Genomic DNA, 20,568 nt, shown 5'->3' with positions numbered 1-20,568 from the left:
GCAACCTATACTACATTAATTATGTTCTACTATACTTCTACTAAGATATCAACGCATATTTAACTAAAGTAAAAGTATTTTAATATTTACCCATGTATATGCCACTGAGAAATTACAGAATCAACCCTTCAAGATTGTAATAAACAGTCAGAGAATATTTAGAATCATATTTTAAACTATTTCTCGAAATAATTTAGTATGTTTTAAGAGGTTTTTATATATTTGTTTCACTAAAACAGTGCTGCCTTTCAACAAACATGATAAAATATTATTAGTGCACCTACATCAAAATATGCAGCAAACATATCATCTGATTCTGTAAACATATCAGGAGCTGTGATTTTCTTCTGAGATGAACCTTAAACAAATATTTAAATAATTAGACTTAGAATGAAAGAAAATGAAATAATAAACAAGTTTACACAAATACAAATGTAAAATGTACAACTAATCTGAGATCATCTTGGATGACATATACCCAATTACAATCCATAAATAAATCAACAGTGATAAATGATAAATTAAAGTCTATGGGCTTGAAATGACTAAAAGATAAGGTTTTCATTTAGTACCTAAGTTAATATGGTTAATTTTACAATTCTGAACGGAGAAAGTTGTGCCACCTCAACTCAAGAGAAGATAGAAATTAAGAGTTGAATCTCCTAGTTTTTCTTACAGTTTAAACTACACAATACACTCATTTCAACTTTTAGTGATTTCAAAATTAAAACCTGCAACCTATATACTACTAAAGCTCTCGTCATGATCTTGAACTGGGCGAAATGGTGCATCATAGGCTAATACTTTTTGAACCAAGATACCTCAAATGGGCTAACTTACAGAATGTGTCTAAAACATGAGCCGGGGTGGCGCAGCAGGTAGAGTGCTGTACTGCAGGCCATTGAAGCTGACTAGATCTGAAAGTCAGCGGTTCAAATCTCATCACTGGCTTTAAGGTTGACTCAGCCTTCCATCCTTCCAAGGTGGGTAAAATGAGACCCGGATTGTGGGGGCAATAGCCTAGCTCTGTAAAAAAGTGCTATTGCTAACATGTTGTAAGCCGCCCTGAGTCTAAGGAGAAGGGCGGCATAAAAACCAAATAAATAAATAAAAAACGCAGTATAAGTGACTTCCAAGGGAATCAAAATTGGAAAAGCTGTGACTTCAATGCTTCTGGCTGCTGCTGCATTGCTGCTGGTCACATAATCATTTTCAAAGCCAGTCTCACAATCCCTCCATCCCTCTCCCACGTAGCAACAGCCACCTACCCCTTTGCTTGCTGGGAAGAGAGGAAGGGGAGGTTTTCAACACACTCTGCCAGATTCCCACAAGAAAACTCAATGAGCAAGCCAGCAGAAAGTTGGAAGTTGCCCCTGCTCCCAGTGCTATTGGACATTTGGGTTCTTTGTTTTAGGAAACAAAATATATCTGAAATGATGACCCAATGGAACATGGGTTTTCTAATACATCTTAATTTTTAAACTAGAAAGATGTTTTATAGCTCTGGTCAGTAAAACTAGGTAATGTATCATTGCATATGGTACAGTTTCTTCTTTTTGAGAATATAGGGATGAGAGTGAGCTAAGAACGATGGATACTTAATTCAATTTTCTACTTCTAATTGTAAGAAACCTTAAATACATGTCACTATATTTATTATTACAGTATTAAATAAATTTGAAATGCTAATACATTATGCTCTTTAGAAATATATACAGTGTCGCTGTCTATTGTGTTAAGTGACATTAAACTAGATGAAATTCATTTATTCAGTTCTATAAAGTTGTTTGTTAAGAGAAATAAGTAGTAGTTTCTCATTTTTTGCGAGTCTGTGGAGAGGGGCTGCATACAAATCCAATAAATAATAATAATAATAATAATAATAATAATAATAATAATAATAATAATAATAATAATTAATAACCCTATCTTCCACTTCAGAGGGGTTCCCAGACAGAAGGACAGAAGAAAATTGCAGGAGAGAGGAATGAAAGGAGAAAAGCACATTGCAGGAAGAGGAGTCTGCCCAGAACCACAGTACACCTCATCTATTGTGCTAAAGACTGAACAGGAATCTTTAAAGTCTATAAACTTAGTCTATCAAGATGAATATATTTTTAAAACATTATTTATATTCAACCATAAAGCAAGGACCTAAATTGCTTTACTTAGCTGTCTTACTGTGGATTGTTTGGCAATTATTTTTTCAGAATGTATTAAAAACTCTGTAATTATTACCATTATTTTGTTCAACTGCCATGAGGTTGTGTTTCGCCTTTACTGAGGCTTCAAAAGTGTCCACATTTTCTCGTTCATACTCTTTAACATCAGCTGCTACCCGTTCAAGAATGCCTTCTGGTGAGTTGGAACGACTACGAGTACTGCTTTGAGGGCTGCTTGGTTCAGATGGCATTGACATGTTACTATCCTCTGCTAAGTACTTATATTTCTAAAAAGGAAAACAGCCATAATTAATATTGGATTTGATAATGAGCTAAATAAAAATGCTATGTACACTTCCTCCAGCATTATGTAAGAATCTATTCACTGCATCTCTTGCACTATATATCTGCATTTTATATTTCTATGTTTTTACTGAGTTCCTGAAGCCCAAAAGCAATCTCTCTACAATTAAGATTATGCTATAAAAGCAAATCAAGCTCCTGTTGTGCACAAGTTATGTCCATTCTTGGATATGGAGGCCCTTCTCTCAGCCACTCATGCCCTGGTCATCTCCCATTTGAAATATGACAATACACTTTACATGGGGTTTACCCTTGAAAAGCATCATGAAGCTGCAGCGGTACAGAACGTGGCTGCGAAAGCAAATTTGGGTGCCCAAAGGGTGATGCATGTAATGTTTTGTTATGTAAGTTGCATTGGATACTAGTTTGCTTCCCGGTCCAATTCAAGGATTTGGTTGTGTGCTTTAAAGCTCTACATGGCAGATACCTTTCTGGAAGCGTTTGAATATCTGGCTCTACCAAATCACTTAGAGCACACAATCTTGAATTTTATAAGTACTGTACCTTAAAAAGCACACACACCCCAACACACCTTTTACTTGTTGTAACTACCTCCTATTGAAATATACTATTTACATATATTTATTTATTTATTCGACTTCTATGCTGCCCAATCCCAAAGGACTTTTAACTGTACACTGCCCAGAGTTACTCTGTGAGATGGGCAGCCTCTAAATTTGATTTATAAATAAATAAATAAATAAATATGCATTCAGTCAATTCTACACTGAGAAATCTGTTTCACATTGTATATCCCAAACTGTGATAGCCTGGCATTTACTATGCTAGCCCTTTCTTCTACTTCTTAACTACTTTCCTCTTTTGGCTGCCACATATGTGGGGAGATACACAGTAGCAACTAATTATGTCAGAAAATGTTTGGAAAGGTAAGTCATAGTCTAGAGCCGTGATGGCGAACCTGTGGCACACGTACCACAGGTGGCACAGAGAACCATAGGGGAGGGCACGCGAGACTTCCGTGCTTCAGCTCCACCAGCTGATTTTCATACTTGGAAAAGGCAGTTTTGTCCTCCAGACTTTTTAGAAAAGCTTCCCTGAAGCGCCGGAGATTAAAAAAAAAATCCCCCAACGGACAAACCTGATATTCGGAAAAACACACTTCCGATTTGCCATTATGCTGTTTTTTGCACTCCACAGGGTTCAGAGAAGCTTCCTGAAGCCCCAGTAGGAACCCCCTGATGCAATTTTGGCAATTTTATTTCTTAGCATCTCCTGAGAAGGAACTTCTCAGCTGTGCTTCGGCCGAAGAATAAAGGTCAGCATTAAGACAAGAGTAGGTGGGACAGCTTCTTTTGACACAGAGACGCCAGAAAAAAATTGCGGGAAATTTCAGCATCACTGGGTTCATATTGGTGCAGCACTCTGAAACACATCGGTAGCAATCCACCACTGCCTACCAGGCTTCAGAAAGGCCTGTGTGTATGCGCGGGTGGCAGCGGGGGTGGTGGTGGTGGTGTTGTGCATGCGTGTGGGGAAGGGGTGTGGGCACGCGCACACATGTTAGCATACCCACAACCCCCCCTACTTTTGGCATGTGAACAAAAAAAGGTTCGCCATCACTGCTCTAGAGAGTATGAACTATCAGTTTTGAAGCTCACTATATCACTCCACTGACTGTAATAATGTACAGCAGCTGTTTGAGCTAATGCCTTGATAAAGTGAACAAGACAATGATTCAACATGGAGACATCTTTTCTATCCATAATGAGCAGACATGTAACTCTACATACAATAGTTGTATGTAGAGTTCCTCTTTTTTCATTAATTGCAAATATTTCTTTTGTACAATCCATAAAGGTTATCTTTAAAAAAAAAAGGCTCTACATTATAAATGTTTTGACAAATGTCATTTAGAGCCATTACAACTTTGAATAGGACTATTTTAACACCTGACAATTACAATTACAACCTTGTGTACATGACATGTGAATAGAATTAGCAACATAACAAACCTGCACAATTGCTTGCCTCTGTAATCTTCTTTGCTCAATTAGAGCTTCCTCATCTTCTTCTTCAACATCGAAGTCTTCAAGGCTATTGTTATATAAATTAACCATTTGACATCTTAGTACTGTATGTACTGATACAAGAACACGTATTTCCAAAACAACATTCAACATTCTTGGGCTGACGGTCACAGAAAATTTCAACTTTGTCTTTGGGCAACAGCTGTTTTTCTTTACCATATTTTAAAAGATTCTTAATTAGAAAGTCTTCCTGAAGGAAGCTGGTTAGAGGGAAAAGTGGATCCCCACCTCCACCACTGTTGGGATGCAGGTCCATTTGATAGTTCTCAACTCAATCACTATCAGGAAGTTCTATACTTTTATGGACAAGAATTATTTCATTTTAAGGAATTCCAGGGAACTGGAAACACTTTTCCTCCTTTCGTAATGAAATGAAGCTGCCTCGTTGTTGGGGAAATGGAAGGAATATAAATAATGCAGGTGGGATTTTAAAAAATTGCAATAAATAAAAATTATATGACCTAAATTATGTTTATTTCCATTATTATACCAGTAATCAACTTACTATGGTAATTTACCCTGGAACTATGGAAGTAAATTGTGTGGACTGTTAAGCAAATAACCCTATTTTATGTGTGTGTGTGGGGGGGAGTCATTAAGCAAACTAAGTGGTTATTAATATTTTGATAAATCTTTGATACAATTAAAATAAATTATATTTGTATCATTTTTCAAACAACATAGTTGGGGGGGGGGTCAATATAAGATAAGATTAGTCTAGCAAGAATTGTTCTCGGCAAATCCATGCGGAACACTGTTGTGCTTTTAAGGTGCTTACAAAAAGTTCTCCTTATGATCGACTCTAAAGATTTCTCAAAGTATTGATACAGATATCTAGCATCCAACAATCATCCAGTACCTCACTCATTCCTACGACTTTTCATAGATAATATGTAAATATTCAGCTATATTATTAAACCGCTTCAATACCAAACCAGTTTCTAGAGTTTTAAAACAACTTTAAAAAATGTTTCTATCCCATCTTAATGAAAAAAGCACTGGAACAGCATAATGACCAAAACAAAGCAAATCCATTACAATATACTTCATGTCCTAGCTTAAACTCACAATTTAAGGCTTCTTATAATTCTAGGGTATCTCACCATATGAGATATTGAAATACAACACTTACTTTTCATCAGATGAAGATTCTTGCTCTATCTTCATTCCTTCTGAAAGGCTTCCCTTAAATTTATCTTCTATTTTGCTCCTGCTCCGTCGTCTACGGCCACCTCGTGATCTGGATCGCCTTCTCAAACGAGATCTACTACGTCTACCCCTGTCTCTGAAAATGGATTTAACAAAATATGTACTTTTATAACAATCATATTCATTTTGTTTAATACTATTATTTTATAATTCAAAGACTAAAATTGTTTAAAAGGGGGCACACATATATGTCACTGAAAAGATACCAAAGTTTTTGATATAGCAGTAATGCCATGCTATCATGATGTCTTTTAAAACTTTTCAAGTACAGCCAGTATGGCAGACAATCAGAAATTGCAAAACCTGTAGTTTAAAACATCTAGATTAACAACCATATCTATTTTACCAGCCATAATAGGATAACATACTTTTATTCAAATATTTACTGCCAAAAAGGTATATAGAATAATCTGACATGAAGTTTCAGCTATGAACTTGGAAAAAGTAAACTCACCTTGAAAATAATTCATTGTTTTTTACCATACAGATATGATTGCACTGCATCATATAACGAAAGATAACACAATATTTCCTATTCCAGAGCATTACACATTCTCACAATCTGCTTCAGAGGGACAAGAAATTTCAGGATACCAATGTATTCCGATGACCGGTAGAAGCCAAATGAAGAAAATCAACTCCCTCATGCTAATGGAAAATACCACTTGTACAGTGTTTATTTTGCTTACAAAGTATAAACCTTATATACCTCCTCCGAGGAGATCTACTTCTCCTTCTTGGAGACCGGCTACGTCGAAGTGGAGAGCGAGATCTTCGTCGAATTGGAGACCTGGATCTTCTTCTCGAAGGAGACCATCTAGGTGGACTGGCATCTTTTGATCTCTCCCTTCTTGAGAGGATGTCATCTCTAGTTCGTGTTCTTCAAACAGGTAAAAAAGAAAAAGGAATTATAATCTCAGATGAAAGCCACTTTAAAAGTTAAATCTGAAATTAAACTAGAAAAGAATATTTAACAGATAAATTTAAAAATTTAGCAAAAAGATGATTTTGTTACTTAACTCAGATTTAGGATTTCATCTTTTCTGATGATTAGCAATCTGATCTTTGACCAAATTTTAAAAGCAGGGGTGTCAAACTCGCGCCATAACAGTGCCGCCACATTATGTATTTCCCCCTTCCTTAAACAAGGTGGGGCGGAGCCAGTACATGATGCATCCAGCCCACAGGCTGCAAGTTTGACATCCCTGCTTTAGTGGATATTAGGCTTGAAAATTTTCACAATCTTTGAGTTAAGTTTATAACTGACAAGGAATAAAATATAACTCAAGACCTATTTCCTAGTTTACATTCTAAAACCAATAATCTAGAAAATGGAAACTTAAATAACACTAAAGACTGTTATTTCTAAAGAATGAAACATGATTTATCAGCATCTAAATTTACATTAAATATTTAAACTGTAACTTGATATACACTTGTGTTTATGTAGTTATTAGGGACATTTTAAAAAACATGTAATAAAGTAAAAAATATCACTACTTTCTTTGAAGTTTGTAGTGATGCCAACAATACTAAAATTATTAATGTGCACAATAGCCTAGAGGAGTTATGTCTCTTTGTGACTCTATCATGAAGAGCCCAAACAACTAAACAATCACTTTGTTCTAGTGAGCTGATAAGCAGAACCTGAGAATAGAAATCAGTTAGTTTCCCAAACAAAATGGGGGCTGCTGAACAGATAAAAACAAAACTCTGTAAAAAGAAACAGGAGCCACAAGAGTACTTGTGGCTAACAATCTAAAATGGGTCTAGAAAGCCTGGCAATTTTGATTGATCCTCAGATGGATTGCAGAAGCTGGATCTATGTTAGCAATTTTATTGAATAGCTCCTCAAATGGAGCATGTACAATCCAGAAAACTAGATTAGGGACTAGAATCTACCTGCAGAGATGGTCCAGGTCTCTACCAGCCAGAGACTAAGCAAAAATAGCATTACTATATGCATTCAACCTGCATAAGATTCACTAGAAAGTTCCCTTTAGCATGTATTTTAAATCTCAAGCAGTTGTTTTATTCCATCATTACTCACAGTATATTTTAAACTTCCAATTGTGATTGTATTCCTACCCTGCTGACAATTGGTAAAAATGGGCAACAGAATAGTATACTTAATTGCAGATTACGGTTGTAAAACTAGTCTAGAAATAATAAAGTGAAATTTCACAACAGGTTCCTCTGTAATTCAAATTGTTGTAGAAATATATTTTTAAATGTTAAGGAGAAGGTTTTTTTTTAAAAAAAAAAAGCTATGAAAGGCAGACTCTGTAATGATAGCTTTACAATGATTACAATAATTTGGTTGTGTGGTAGATAAAAATTGAAATGTGTGATTTAGAAAAATGATTCAAGAAAGAAGCCTTTGAAAATAAATAACTATGTACAGTTTAAAAGGAAGTGTGTGTGTATGTCATCTGAGGGAGGCAAAAAATGAACATTTCTTATATGGAAAAGAAAAGAATAAATTGCTGAGGAAAGCAAAAAAAAATCTGATAGTTATCAGATTTTTTTGCTTTCCTCAGCAATTTATTCTTTTCTTTTCCATATACTGCCTTACATTTCAGCAATATACCTGATTCTGGACTATAAAATTGAAGATATAGTGCCGTTTCCCCCAAAATAAGAAATCCTCTGATAAGACCAATTGCTTTTGTTTTCCCCACGTTTCAAAAGCTTCTCATCACTGAAAAAGTTTTTGTTTTCATTACTGTAGCTTAAATCTTAAATTAAACTTGGGGAATTGGATCTGGACTTCTTGTAGTTGAAATAGACTTCAACATAAGAACAGAGATGGCCTACTAAATCAGACATTGAACCATCTAATCCAGCTGTTTCTTGTTACAGCAGCCAACCAATTGAGCAAAGAAGCTTAATAGTCCCCCACTCAACAGATGGCCTTCAGAGGCAGTCACATAGCCATCAAGGTTAATAACCATTGTTTCCTATAACTTAAATGAATTGGTCTTATCATTTTTTGGAAGCTAGCCAAGCTGACAGCTAGTTAAATTTTCATGCTGGTTATTTTCAAAGTTTAATTATGCATTGAGTTTTTAAAAAATCCTTTGTTCTGTGTTGGTAGTTCCAGTATTCAGTTTCATGATTCTGATTCTAGAATTTTGGAAAATTTTATTCACACTATCTATAATTCTGTATACTTCAATCAGATCCCTCCTTATTTATCTCCTTTCTGTAAATCCCTAAGTGTGACAACTGTTTTTCCAAGTTTAATGATTTAATAATTAATAAAATGACATTTACAAGTTATCAGAAAAGGTATGCAAACAGCATATTGATAAAAATGCATTTCTTATAGTTACTTATAATCCAACCAAACTCATGAAAAATCTTACATTAAATCATAATTAAAAGATTACTGATATTATTGTTTATATATTAAATATGGAAGTTTGGGGTCAATTCAGTATTTTAATTTGATTCTGTACTTATGCCTGTCACACAAAACTAAAACGAACATCACCAAAAATTCAGTCAAGAGGTTCAAAATCTAAGAATCTGTTGATTGATCAGTTTTCATATAATTTGTGAATTTCATCTTATAAAAATACAGTGGTACCTCTACTTAAGAACGCCTCTACTTAAAGAACCATTTTCTACTTAAGAACCCGAGCCCGGAAAACTTTCCCAGGATGTTTGAGAGCGGCACAAAGGCCCGGCCAGTTTCCTGCCATTCCCTCTTTAATCCCAGCCATCTTGGGCTTTTCTGGGCTGCCAGTGGGGCTTAAGGAGGCTTTGGCAGTCCAGAGCGAACAAAGCATTTTCCTTTCTCTGGGCGCTTGGACAGGGAATAAACCTCTGCCAGCGTCCAGAGAAAAGAAGTGCTCCCTTTGCTCTGGGCAGCCGAGGAGTCACCACAGCGAAGGAAAGGCACCTGCTACAAAGCGAGCAAATGAGAGCAGAGGGGAGCCCTTCAGCATGGGAAGGAAGAGGCAGTGGGTAGCATCAGCAGCCGCCATGTATTGGAGGCAACCACGCGCCGGGTGTATTGGAGGCGCATGTTCCTCCTCGCAGCCTCAGAGTCCCTCTTTTTTTAAAAAAAAAAATCTTAAAGTTTTTTTTATTCACCTCACCTCACCTTCTCCTCCTCCTCAAATTCCAAGCTTTTATTTTTTTCCTAATGGGTTTGTGCTCATTATTTGCTTTTACATTGATTCCTATGGGAAAAATTGCTTCTACTTAAGAACGTTTCTACTTAAGAACCTGGTCAGGGAACGAATTAAGTTCTTAAGTAGAGGTACCACTGTATATAGAAATAAATTCCACTGAATTTGAAATTCTTTTAAAATATGCTATATTTTAAAATGAAAAAAAACCCCTTAATATATTCAATGACTGCACACTAGTTTAAGCATATTGACAGATATCACTGAATTGATTCTCAAAATAAAACTATAGCAATACAAGCACTCATTAGTTTCCAATACAGTATACTAAGCAACCTGAGGATTGTTTACTAAAAATATTTTAATTTACATTATAGTTATCTAATCCAGGGGTCGACAAAGTTGTTCAGAATCTAGGAGCCAGCCAAAAAATTTAGGAGCCAGAATTTTTTTTAAGCAAACTTGGTTTTTTGCCGAGTCTCCACCTGACATCGCTTTCACCCCCTCTGTCTCCTCCTTCCTCTCTCATCTCTTTCCTTCCTCTCCCTCCCTTTCTCTCTTTCCTTTCTCTCCCTTTCTGTCTATCCTTTCTATCTCTCACCCCTTCTCCCTCTTTCATTCCCTTTCTCTCCCTCCCTTTCTCTCTCATTCCTTTCTCTCCCTCTTTCCTTCCTATCTCTCTTTCTTTTTCTCCCTCCTTCATATCTTCTTTCTCTCCCCCTTCCTCCCTCTTTCCTTTCTACTTCTTACTCTTTCTTTCTCTCCCTCCTTCATTCAATTTTCTCTCCCTCCCTTTCTCTCCCTTTCTCTCTCTTTCCTTTCTCTCCCTCCCTTTCTCTTCCTTTTTCTCTATCCTTTCTACTTCTTACTCTTTCTTTCTCTCCCTCCTTCATTCAATTTTCTCTCCCCCCCTTCCTCCCTCTTTCCTTTCTCCCCCTCCCTTTCTCTTCCTTTTTCTCTATCCTTTCTGCTTCTTACTCTTTCTTTCTCTCCCTCCTTCATTCAATTTTCTCTCCCTCCCTTACTCTCTCTTTCCTTTCTCTCCCTCCCTTGTTCTCCCCTGGGGCTGCCTGTGCCTGCCCTGCACCACCCAACACGGACGGACAGCCCCCGGTCGTCGGTTCGTCGCCCCCCACCCCCCCACGGAGGGAGATCAGGCTGGCGAGGGCGGTAGAACTACGTCACCAGCCACTGGAGGGAGATCGGGCTGGCGGGGGCGGCGAATCCACCTCCCCAGCCGCGCGGAGGGAAATCCGGTAGGCGGGCGGGTGGCCGCGGCTCCCTGCGCGCCCCTGGAAAAGCGTACAGGGAACGGTGCCCGGGGCCGCTTTAGCCGCCCCCCCTCCCCCCGCCATCTCCCCGCGACTGCCTGTGCCGCTGCAGCCGCGGCCCCCCCCCCCGCTCCCACCGCCAGGAGTATAAATCCTTCGCTCCCACCGCCAGTGCCCTCCCGCCGGGCAACCAAAGGACACTTGCCGTGCCGGTGCCTCCGACCTTCAGCAGGGCGGGCGCTGCCGTGCCGGTGCCTCCGACCTCCCGGTTCCTGCTCGATGCCGCGATTTCTGGCACTCTCCTGCTGGGCCCCAAAGAAGGAAGGCGGGAAAAAGGCGCGAAGAATGGAGGTCTCCTTCCTGCCTGCCTTCTTTGGGACCCAGCAGGAGAGCGCCAGAAACCGCGGCATCGGGCAGGAGCGGAGAGGTCCGAGGCACCGCAGCGCCCTTCTAGGCGCCAGACAACATTTTCTAGGCGCCACTGGCGACCAGGCGCCTGGGTTTGTCGAACCTTGATCTAATCCCTGTTTACGTTTGGCTAGTAAACTACAAGTACAGAGGAATAAAGAGGACAAGCCTAATGTCTTTTTTAAGAAACAATGTTAGTCAAATCAGAATTCTCAAAATAGAAATATATTACTATATTCAATGTGTTTTCTGTTCTGAACAATACAACCACACCTGATTGTCATACAACTCAGCAATTTTTCTGCTAATTAGGACCAGATCAGGTGCTTACCCCTGATACTTCCCTTGTTAATCTCTGAACTGCACTGCCTCTTCAACTTGCCCTTATTATCAAAGAGTAGCTCTTTTATAATCATTTGCATTGAACCCCAAAACACAGATATTTATTTATTTATTGTATTTATATGCCACTCATTCTGAAATGGACTCAGAGCAGCTTAAATATCTTAAATAACCCCCAAAAACATGGTTAGACTTGATGGCAGTTGTATGATATACATTGCTCTAAATCCCTTCAAGATACACTGACTCTTGCCATAGATATTCTTCTCCTTGAGTTTGATTACTGTACTGGTAAAATATATTCTTATGTAAAACTATCTTTAATCTGCTGATTTTTTGGTATAGTAGTAGTCATTACGCAGGTAGTTTCTACTGAAAATAACAGAATAGCACTGCAGGAGAAACCATGAGTCAATTCATAATAACACAAGTCACAGACTGGCACTACAAAAATAAATAAACAAACAAATCACGTGCTTATGCCTTCTAAGATTTTTCTATTCACTGCCAACTTACCCATTCTATTGCATATAACATAAACATTTCTTTTATTGCACATTCTTTAGGTCCTCCCAGACTTCATCTTCTAGAACAGGATCCATTATTCATGGACAGCTTGCAATATAACTAACAGCCAGGAAATGACGCAAACTTTGCTGATTTCTTACATCCCTAATATCATATCATAATCAAACCATCCCAAACACAGATTTTTGGAGCATGCGAGGAATATTGGCAAAAATTATCCTTCACCCACTCCAACAATTGTGAATAATGTCTAAACCAGTGGTGGCAAACCTTTATTTGCTCGGGTGACAAGAGTACACATGCTCACACCCATCATGTGATACCCTTCCCATTGTGCATGCGCACCACAACCTTGCCACCTCCACCCACCCCCATTGTTCTTCCCACATATGCACACAGACCTCACTGAAGCTTCCGGACTTCTGGTAGACCTGTTGAGCCATTTTTTTATCTTCCCTAAGCTGCTTCAGAAGGTTTTCCTGAAGCCTGGGGAAGATGAAAATGGCCCAACTGGAAGTTGTTTCCAAAGTTCCAATAGGCCCATTTTTTGCCACCCACAGGGTCCGGAGGCTTTCCTGAAGCCTGGGGAAGGCAAAAACAGCCCAGCCAGAAGTTTGGCGGGGAGGGGGGGAGCAATTTGATTTTTAATGGGAGCAATTGGAACCTGGTTTAAACCAAGTTAATGGCCATTTAGACTTCCTCCATGTGAGCAATTCACTTTTTCAATAGTAAAAATTATGTCACTGGGAGGTGGGCATCAGGATTTTAGATATGCTTAGATGGGCCATGGCCAGAAAAGGGTTGGGAACCACTGGTCATTATTTTTTTCCATCAGCATTACCTGGGAGAATTTTTTTTGAATCCTCTTAGAGGGGTGGTGGGGGTGATGGGGGGTGAGTCTTGTTAGGTGATGGGCACATGCACAGTGCACTGTTATATGTTTGTTTTATGTAAACCTATAAAAACCAATAAATTTTTTTTTTTTTTTAAAAAAAGCATTACCTGGGAGAAGAAAAACGTCTCCTTTCCGGTTCTCTTCTTTTTCTCTCTGCTGATCTGCTCTTTGCTCTCCTACCAGGAGACCGATTCCGAGATGGTGATTTACTCTGTTTAGATCTGCGATCATTAAGCAGGGGTGATCTGCTGCGTCTTAGTTTTTCTCGTGGCTTTGGGGATAAACTTCTTCCTTTAGGACTACGACCAGGTCTTTTACTAGGAGATCTGTTTTCTTTACCTGATGACATATCTTTTGAAGGTGATTTGATGAGCTTCTTTTCTTTTTCAGTTTCAGATCTCCTGGATTTTCGATCTTTAGATCTTGATTGTCTATCTTTGGATTTGCTTCTTTGTTCTATTGGAGATTTGGATCTTTTGCTACGATCTCTAATTTTATTTTCACTAATAACCGGAGATTTTTTACGCTCTCTTGATTTGATCTTATCTTCTGCTTTAATTTTATCTTCAGGCGGAGACCGTGACTTCCTATTTTTTTCTTGAGAGCGCCTTTTAAGGGTTGGAGATTTTGACTTTCCTATTTGATCTTGAGACTTTGTTCTTTTAGACGGGCTTTTAGATTTTTTCCTTTCTTTTGATTTACTTCTAGTAGCTTTCTCTTTTATACCATCAACTCCTGACTTGCTTTTCTTTTTATCAGATCTGTGTCGAGTCCGTTCTTTTGATCTGCTCTTACTGCGTTTCTTTGAACTTTTATTGTCTACAATCTCAAGCTTTCCCTTAACATTTGATGATTTATTTGCAGATCTAGTTCCATTTCTTGCTTTATCATTGATTTCTCCTTCTTCTTCCGATCCTGACTCATATCCTTGTAATATTAATCCCATTCCAGATTGAACCTTTCCTTCCATTAGCTCATTTTCAAGTTCAGCTTTTAATAATGCTCTTTGTTTCTCTAAATCTTCCAGAGGAGCTAAGAAGTCAATTTTAGTTCTTTTTGCTGGCCCATCTTCTTTATCAGAAGTATCAGCAACCTCCTTTCGTTTATGTTTCTTACGTTTGTGCCTATGTTTATGCTTTTTGTCCTTATCTTCTTCTGAAGAATGTTTGTGTTTCTTATGTTTGCCTCGATGTTTGTGTTTCTTCTTTTTATGTCGACTATGTTTTATTTGTGGTTGGTCTCCTTCTGAAATATCTCCATTTTCTTCATTTGCACTTCGCTCAGATACATCAGCTTCTTCAATTCTGTAAATATATTTCAAAAAGCAGACACTCAATAAATTTAAATCAACAAAATATTCTTTATGCTATATTTTCCAATCAGGCAATTCTGAGATATTTAAATAATTTAAATCAGTTTAGGCAAATGATCTGCTGGGTGTACATATGTTTACTTCCACTGTTTAGATAAATAAATGTCACATGATAGAATTCAAGTGGTAAACTAGAGAATGAGTGGAAATGGTTTCACATAAAAAGCAGAAATGACAAAGAAAAGAGTAAATGAAATGAAAAGGAATCAGATTTGCCATCTTGTGACAGTAGAAAACATTCTCTCTTTGACTTGTCTTTAACAAGAGTGAATGGAACATTTTCAAAGATCCATATGTTCTATTACAGAAAACTCTGGCACTTAAAGTATATGGTATTTTACAGGAGATTGTTCAAAAAAACCTTTTAAAATACTTTGCAACTGCATATTATTTAACGGCTTATTAATCTGTTGATTCCAATACTGAAACATGCTTTACAAAATTCTTATAACATTTATTTCCATGCCAGAATTTTTAGCTTTTGTATTTAATTCAGAATTCATTGTAATTGTTATAAACAACTAAAGACAGTGAATATATCTAACACTCCTTCCTCCTCCCATTTTCCACAAAACAATCCTGTGAGGGCTGAAAGTGACTGGCCAAGTCACCCAGCTGGTTTTCAAACCTAAGGTGGGACTAAAGTACATATGTGGATTACCCTTTTAAATCAGAAATCTCACCTTATCAATATCTTTACCCCTTGAGAAAATGAGGAGAATGAATAGGCACCACCTCCACCAAATGTTATATTTTTATGCCATCCTGCCCTCAGATAAGTTTTGTCTGGCCAAATGATGGGCATGATTTATGAAAACAATAGAATCTAGCTTTGAATGATGAAGTAGCAATTAATTTCATAAGTGTAAACATGTCCAATTCAGCTTGCCCTTACTAATGTCTAATATAAAAATTAGTCTGGCTTGATTTTTTTTTTTAAAAAAAATCCAAATGGGGTGCTATAGGATGGGCTGGTGGGACAATAGACAATTTTTTTAAAAAAAATCTGGAGTGGGGAATGGTGAAGAGCAAGAGATCACCTTTGTATCACTGAGAAGGTGGAGGAGCACTAAAGAGATGCTGCTTTTCTCAGTCTCTTCTACTATACCTCCTTCATCTCGAAATATTAGATGGGTAGTGATTCAAGGACAATGAACAAAAATGCCAATATGTGCAAAGAAGGAAAAACACCAAGGCATGTGAACAACTGTACAGACATATCAGAAACTGATCATTATTATTTGAGGGATGAAATCATTGCAGTTGTTTCATTGTATTTAGCAACTTTCTAATCAATTGGAATAGAACTTTAAAGTTGAAGTTTAACATTTAGACACCACTTTACTGACGCTCAAAAAGTTATTTAGCATGTCATTTTTATATGTAAAATTATTTACAGCTATTGAAACTTGGCCAATTTCAGTGAATTTGACAAATTTTCTTCTACAAATTCTGTAAAAAGCACCTTAGACTGGGGTAAGCAAAGTTGGCTCTTCTATGACTTGTGGACTTCAATTCCCAGAATTCCTGAGCCAATCATGCTAGCTAAGGAATTCTGGGAGTTGAAGTCCACATATCATACAAGAGTCAACTTTGCCTACCCCTGCCTTAGACTCTAATACTAGCCAATTCATTATGCTGTTGGAGCCCACCTCCATTGGTCTTCAACACTATAGCCAACCCACAGTGGAATAATGCGGACTAGTCTATAAACACATTGGAACTTAGTGCAAGTGGTTATATCAGTCAAGGAGAAAGATCACATTCTTCTAACCCTATGTAATACTACTGTAGTCCATCATAGTTTATGGGGGAGTACAATTTGTGCCAAACCTTCGTAAAGAGCAACATATCTCACTTTACAAGCAACCTGTTTGTGTGTTTGTTACCTGAAACACATCAGAATAAACAGTGAAAAGCAAAAAAATTAACATCCAGAATAAGAGATACAATGTATCAATTTTAACAGCTGCCAAACCCCTTCCCCCAAAATGGAGGCTTACACATTCCCATTTTAACCCAAGTCCCATTTACCCTTTAAAAAAATAAAAAAAATAAAATCCTTTTAAATTCATTTTGAAAGAAGTGTACACATGAACACTTAATTTGATCTCTCTTTTTTGTTGTTATATCGTTCCTCTATTTAAAAAAAATAAAAGCCCGATCACTGGTAAGGTTATTTCTCCTGTGCATGTGCGCATAGGTTATTTGGAAATATATTTAGAAAGGAAAACCAAAAAAGCACCAATCCTTCCAGACACGATTTAATGAGGACAAAGACGAATTTATTTTGAAATAGTCGGCGGGAGAGTGTTTCCTAACTCCCAATCTCCTCAGAGAATCGTGCGGAGGGCATTAGAAGTTAGCAGCCGTTAAAAGCCTCGGACGAGCTTCCAAGTATCTGTGTTAAGGTCTTCTTCCTCTCCCAAAACTGAGCGGCGAAACGATAAAGCGACAGGAAGGTCAGAACCGTACGACTAAATACGACGAGCCCGGCCTGCGTACTTGTGAAGGAGCCAGAACTCCGGCGTCAGGCCCAATGAAAGGCCTCCCCGCGACCGTTATAACAGCTCGTCAGTGGCGCGTTCGCTCGCTGGTTTTCCCCCCCGCCATTTCCTCGTTAAGTAGAGCGCGGCTAAACAAGGCCAGGCGTAGTTATCCTCTTTAAATAATTTTTTTTTTTTTAAAGCACAGCCTTACCCGTGTCCCCGCATTGCCAACTCCACCAACGTCGGGGCAGCCATTTTGAACTCCCAAACTCCTTCTTCTCCTTCGTCGCCGCCACTGAGGGCCGGTGAGGAGATTGACGAGTAGCGCATGCGTACTACGAACACACACAAAACGTCGAGGCGACAGCAAGGCTTAGTTGCTTCAGCAAACCGGAAATGACGTAAACATCGCGAGTCTAGAGGAAGGGCGATAGTTTCCGAGGAGTAGGAGATCCTCGGACGAATAAAGGGTGACTCTCGTGGACGGCTCTTTGTTGAGGACGCGCATGAAGTGCGGCGTGTGCGACGCAACCTTGAGAAGAAGGACCGTTAATTTTCTATTTCGCATATATAATTATGAATGTTCTTGCCCCGGGTATGGCAGAATAGAATAGGAATCAGGGCAGGAATAAAATGGGAATAGGGTTAGCAATCCGGACATCAGAATAGAACCTTAGAGGGCTTCTAGTCCAGTGTTTCCCAACCGTGGCAACTTGAAGATATTTGGACTTCAACTCCCAGAATTCTCAGAGGCTGGCTGGGGAATTCTGGTAGTTGAAGTCCAAATATCTTCTAGTTGTCAAGGTTGGGAAACACTGTTCTAGTCCAACCTCCTGCTCAAGCAGGAGACCTTATACCAGTGATGGCGAACCTTTTTCTGCTTGGGTGCCAAAAGGGCATGCACATGCACGATAGTGCATAATGATAATCAGTACAGTAGTGGGTTCCTACCGGCACATAATGTAATATAATATAATATAAATATACAGTAATAGTACATAATCATAATCAGTAGTGGGTTCCTACCAGTACACACTATAATATAATAATATAATATAATAGTGCATAATCATAATCAGTAGTGGGTTCCTACCGGTATGGATAATTGTGCGCATCCAAGCAAGTTTGCTTCTGTGCATGTGCAAAAGCAAAAAAATCACCAAAATCTCACGCACATTTATCCCCATATAAGATTTTGCTTCCTGCACATGGGTTGAAGCAAACTCTCGCATGCCAGAAACACCGAGCTGCACACAATTATCCATACCGGTACGAACCCACTACTGCCCGTAATGGAATGCCCTTCCCTCCCACATGCTTGCACCCCCCCCTGCACTGCCCCTATCTCTTCTTCACATGCGTGAAGACTTCACTGAAGTCTCTGGATTTCCAGTATTGTGCTATTTTTCACCATCCACGGCAGACCTGGGCAAGTGGCGCCCCAGGGGCCGCATGTGGCCCGCCTGCTGTCTGACCGGCTCGCAGAGGCTGGTCCAACCAGGAAGGAGAAATGAGGGAGGAAGGAAGGAAGGAGAAAGAGAGGGAGGGAGGAGAAATGGAACAAGGAAGGAAGGAAGGAGAAATATATAATATAATATATAATTATATATATAATATAATATAATATGTAATTATAATTTATAATTATAATATAATTAACTCAGTTTTACCCAATAATATATAGTATTGAGTAGAACTGAGTTAATTATATTAGTCTGGCCCTCTAAAACCATCCCAATTTCTCATGTGGCCCCCTGGCAAAATTAATTGCCCGCCCCTGATCCATGGGCTCCAGAGGCTTTCCTGAAGCCCGGGGAGAGCAAAAACGACCTCCCCTGCCCTCCAGAAGACAAAAAATCATCTGGCCAACACACACATGAACGCTAGAGCTGACACAGGACAATGTTCATGTGCCCTTAGATATGGCACTGCCTGCCACCTGTTCCCCATCATGGCCCTATACCATTTTAGACAAGTGGCTGTCCAGCCTTTTCTTAAAAATTCCCAGTGATGAAACTGTAGAAAGTCAGCACCCACCCACCCTCCTTTTGGGGCATATTAAAAAAAGTCAGGATAGAATATTTCCCCTGAAGGACAAATGTATGGTATGTCTGTGTGTATGTCTGTTTAATAACGGTTTTTAAAATGTTTTAAAATTATTATATTTGTCTTGAATTGTTTTATTGCTGTTGTGAGCCGCCCCGAGTCTACGGAGAGGGGCGGCATACAAATTTAATAAATAAATAAATGATAGATAGATAGATAGATAGATAGATAGATAGATGATAGATAGATAGATAGATAGATAGATAGATAGATAGATAGATAGATAGATAGATAGATTTATAGATAGATAGATAGAAAAAAATCTTAAGGCAGGCCGAAACCAGTCCAAGTCTCTGCTCCAAGTGGAAACTGAGGAGGCCAGCTTTTAGAAATGCAAATTTGGTAGTCCAGTCAGAAAGACTGGGTCAGACAGATAAGCAATACAATTAGGCAAGTGGAAATGTTGACAAGATTAGCTGGGACAAACACCTAGGATTTGCATTTCCTCTTTTGCCTATAGAGGGAGCCATAGGAATCTGACAATAGCTGTTAGAATATTCTATTCTATTCTATAACATTCTTGCACATGAACAGGAATCTCAAATACAAAGCTGAAAGAAGGTATAAAAATCCACCCACTCTCAACTCTGTTTTGTCAGCCGTCCCAGAACTGCAGGCTGTGTGTGTCGTGGTTCTGTTCATCAATAAACTTACTTTCCAATCAGCCTCCATTTTATTCCTGGCTTGGAACTGGAACTGGGTTTTTATTCCAACAAAGTACCCACAACATCTGAAGCTGTTCCAGTGCTTTTATTGCCCTCACTGTTAGGAAGTTTCTCCTTAATTCCAGGTTGCTTCTTCTCTTGCCTTCTGGTGCGTTTGAAAAGAAGTTGACCCCATCTTCTTCGTGGTAGCCTTTCACGTACTGGATCATGCCACTCCTAGTCCTTTTCTCCAAACTAACCAAACCTGAATCCTGAAAACTTGATCCAATGAAAAACAGAAAGCAAGAGAATATCAGTTTTTTTATACATCCTGGGCAATAGGACTCCCAAGTTCTGGACCTTAAGGAGGTCAAGAACTACCAAGAATTGTCACCAGAATGTTTGTTAGGTTGTTATATTTCCTATGGGTGTGTAGATGTTTTTATGTATACAATATATATATTTTTTGCTGTTTTTTCTCTCTCTGTTTGCTTCCCTTTGAAATGACTGCATTTCATATGCAGCTAAATGCAGTCTTTCTTCAATAAACTGCTTCACCAAAGGTTTTTTTTAATAAAGTAAATAACACCAA

At 38.6% G+C, this 20,568-nt stretch overlaps 1 protein-coding gene across 2 annotated transcripts in view; it reads right to left on the bottom strand.

Moving 5' to 3' along the window:
• PRP4K (pre-mRNA processing factor kinase PRP4K) overlaps positions 1-17,580 on the bottom strand; it is a 31,332-nt gene extending 13,752 nt beyond the window's left edge. For both annotated transcript variants that reach the window (XM_070747184.1, XM_070747185.1), the window contains exons 1-7: positions 17,438-17,580; positions 13,473-14,669; positions 6,492-6,662; positions 5,706-5,858; positions 4,499-4,580; positions 2,239-2,449; positions 285-358 (exon numbers count right to left, since the gene is read on the bottom strand). In XM_070747184.1, the coding sequence (XP_070603285.1) occupies positions 285-358; positions 2,239-2,449; positions 4,499-4,580; positions 5,706-5,858; positions 6,492-6,662; positions 13,473-14,669; positions 17,438-17,556 (2,007 nt within the window). In that variant the 5' untranslated portion in view covers positions 17,557-17,580. The remainder of the gene's footprint in view (positions 1-284; positions 359-2,238; positions 2,450-4,498; positions 4,581-5,705; positions 5,859-6,491; positions 6,663-13,472; positions 14,670-17,437) is intronic.
• Between the last annotated feature and the right edge of the window lie 2,988 nt (positions 17,581-20,568).

Source organism: Erythrolamprus reginae, chromosome 3 (genome assembly GCF_031021105.1).
Source record: "Erythrolamprus reginae isolate rEryReg1 chromosome 3, rEryReg1.hap1, whole genome shotgun sequence".
Classification (NCBI taxonomy): domain Eukaryota; kingdom Metazoa; phylum Chordata; class Lepidosauria; order Squamata; family Dipsadidae; genus Erythrolamprus; species Erythrolamprus reginae.
This window is presented reverse-complemented; position numbering and strand designations above follow the sequence as displayed.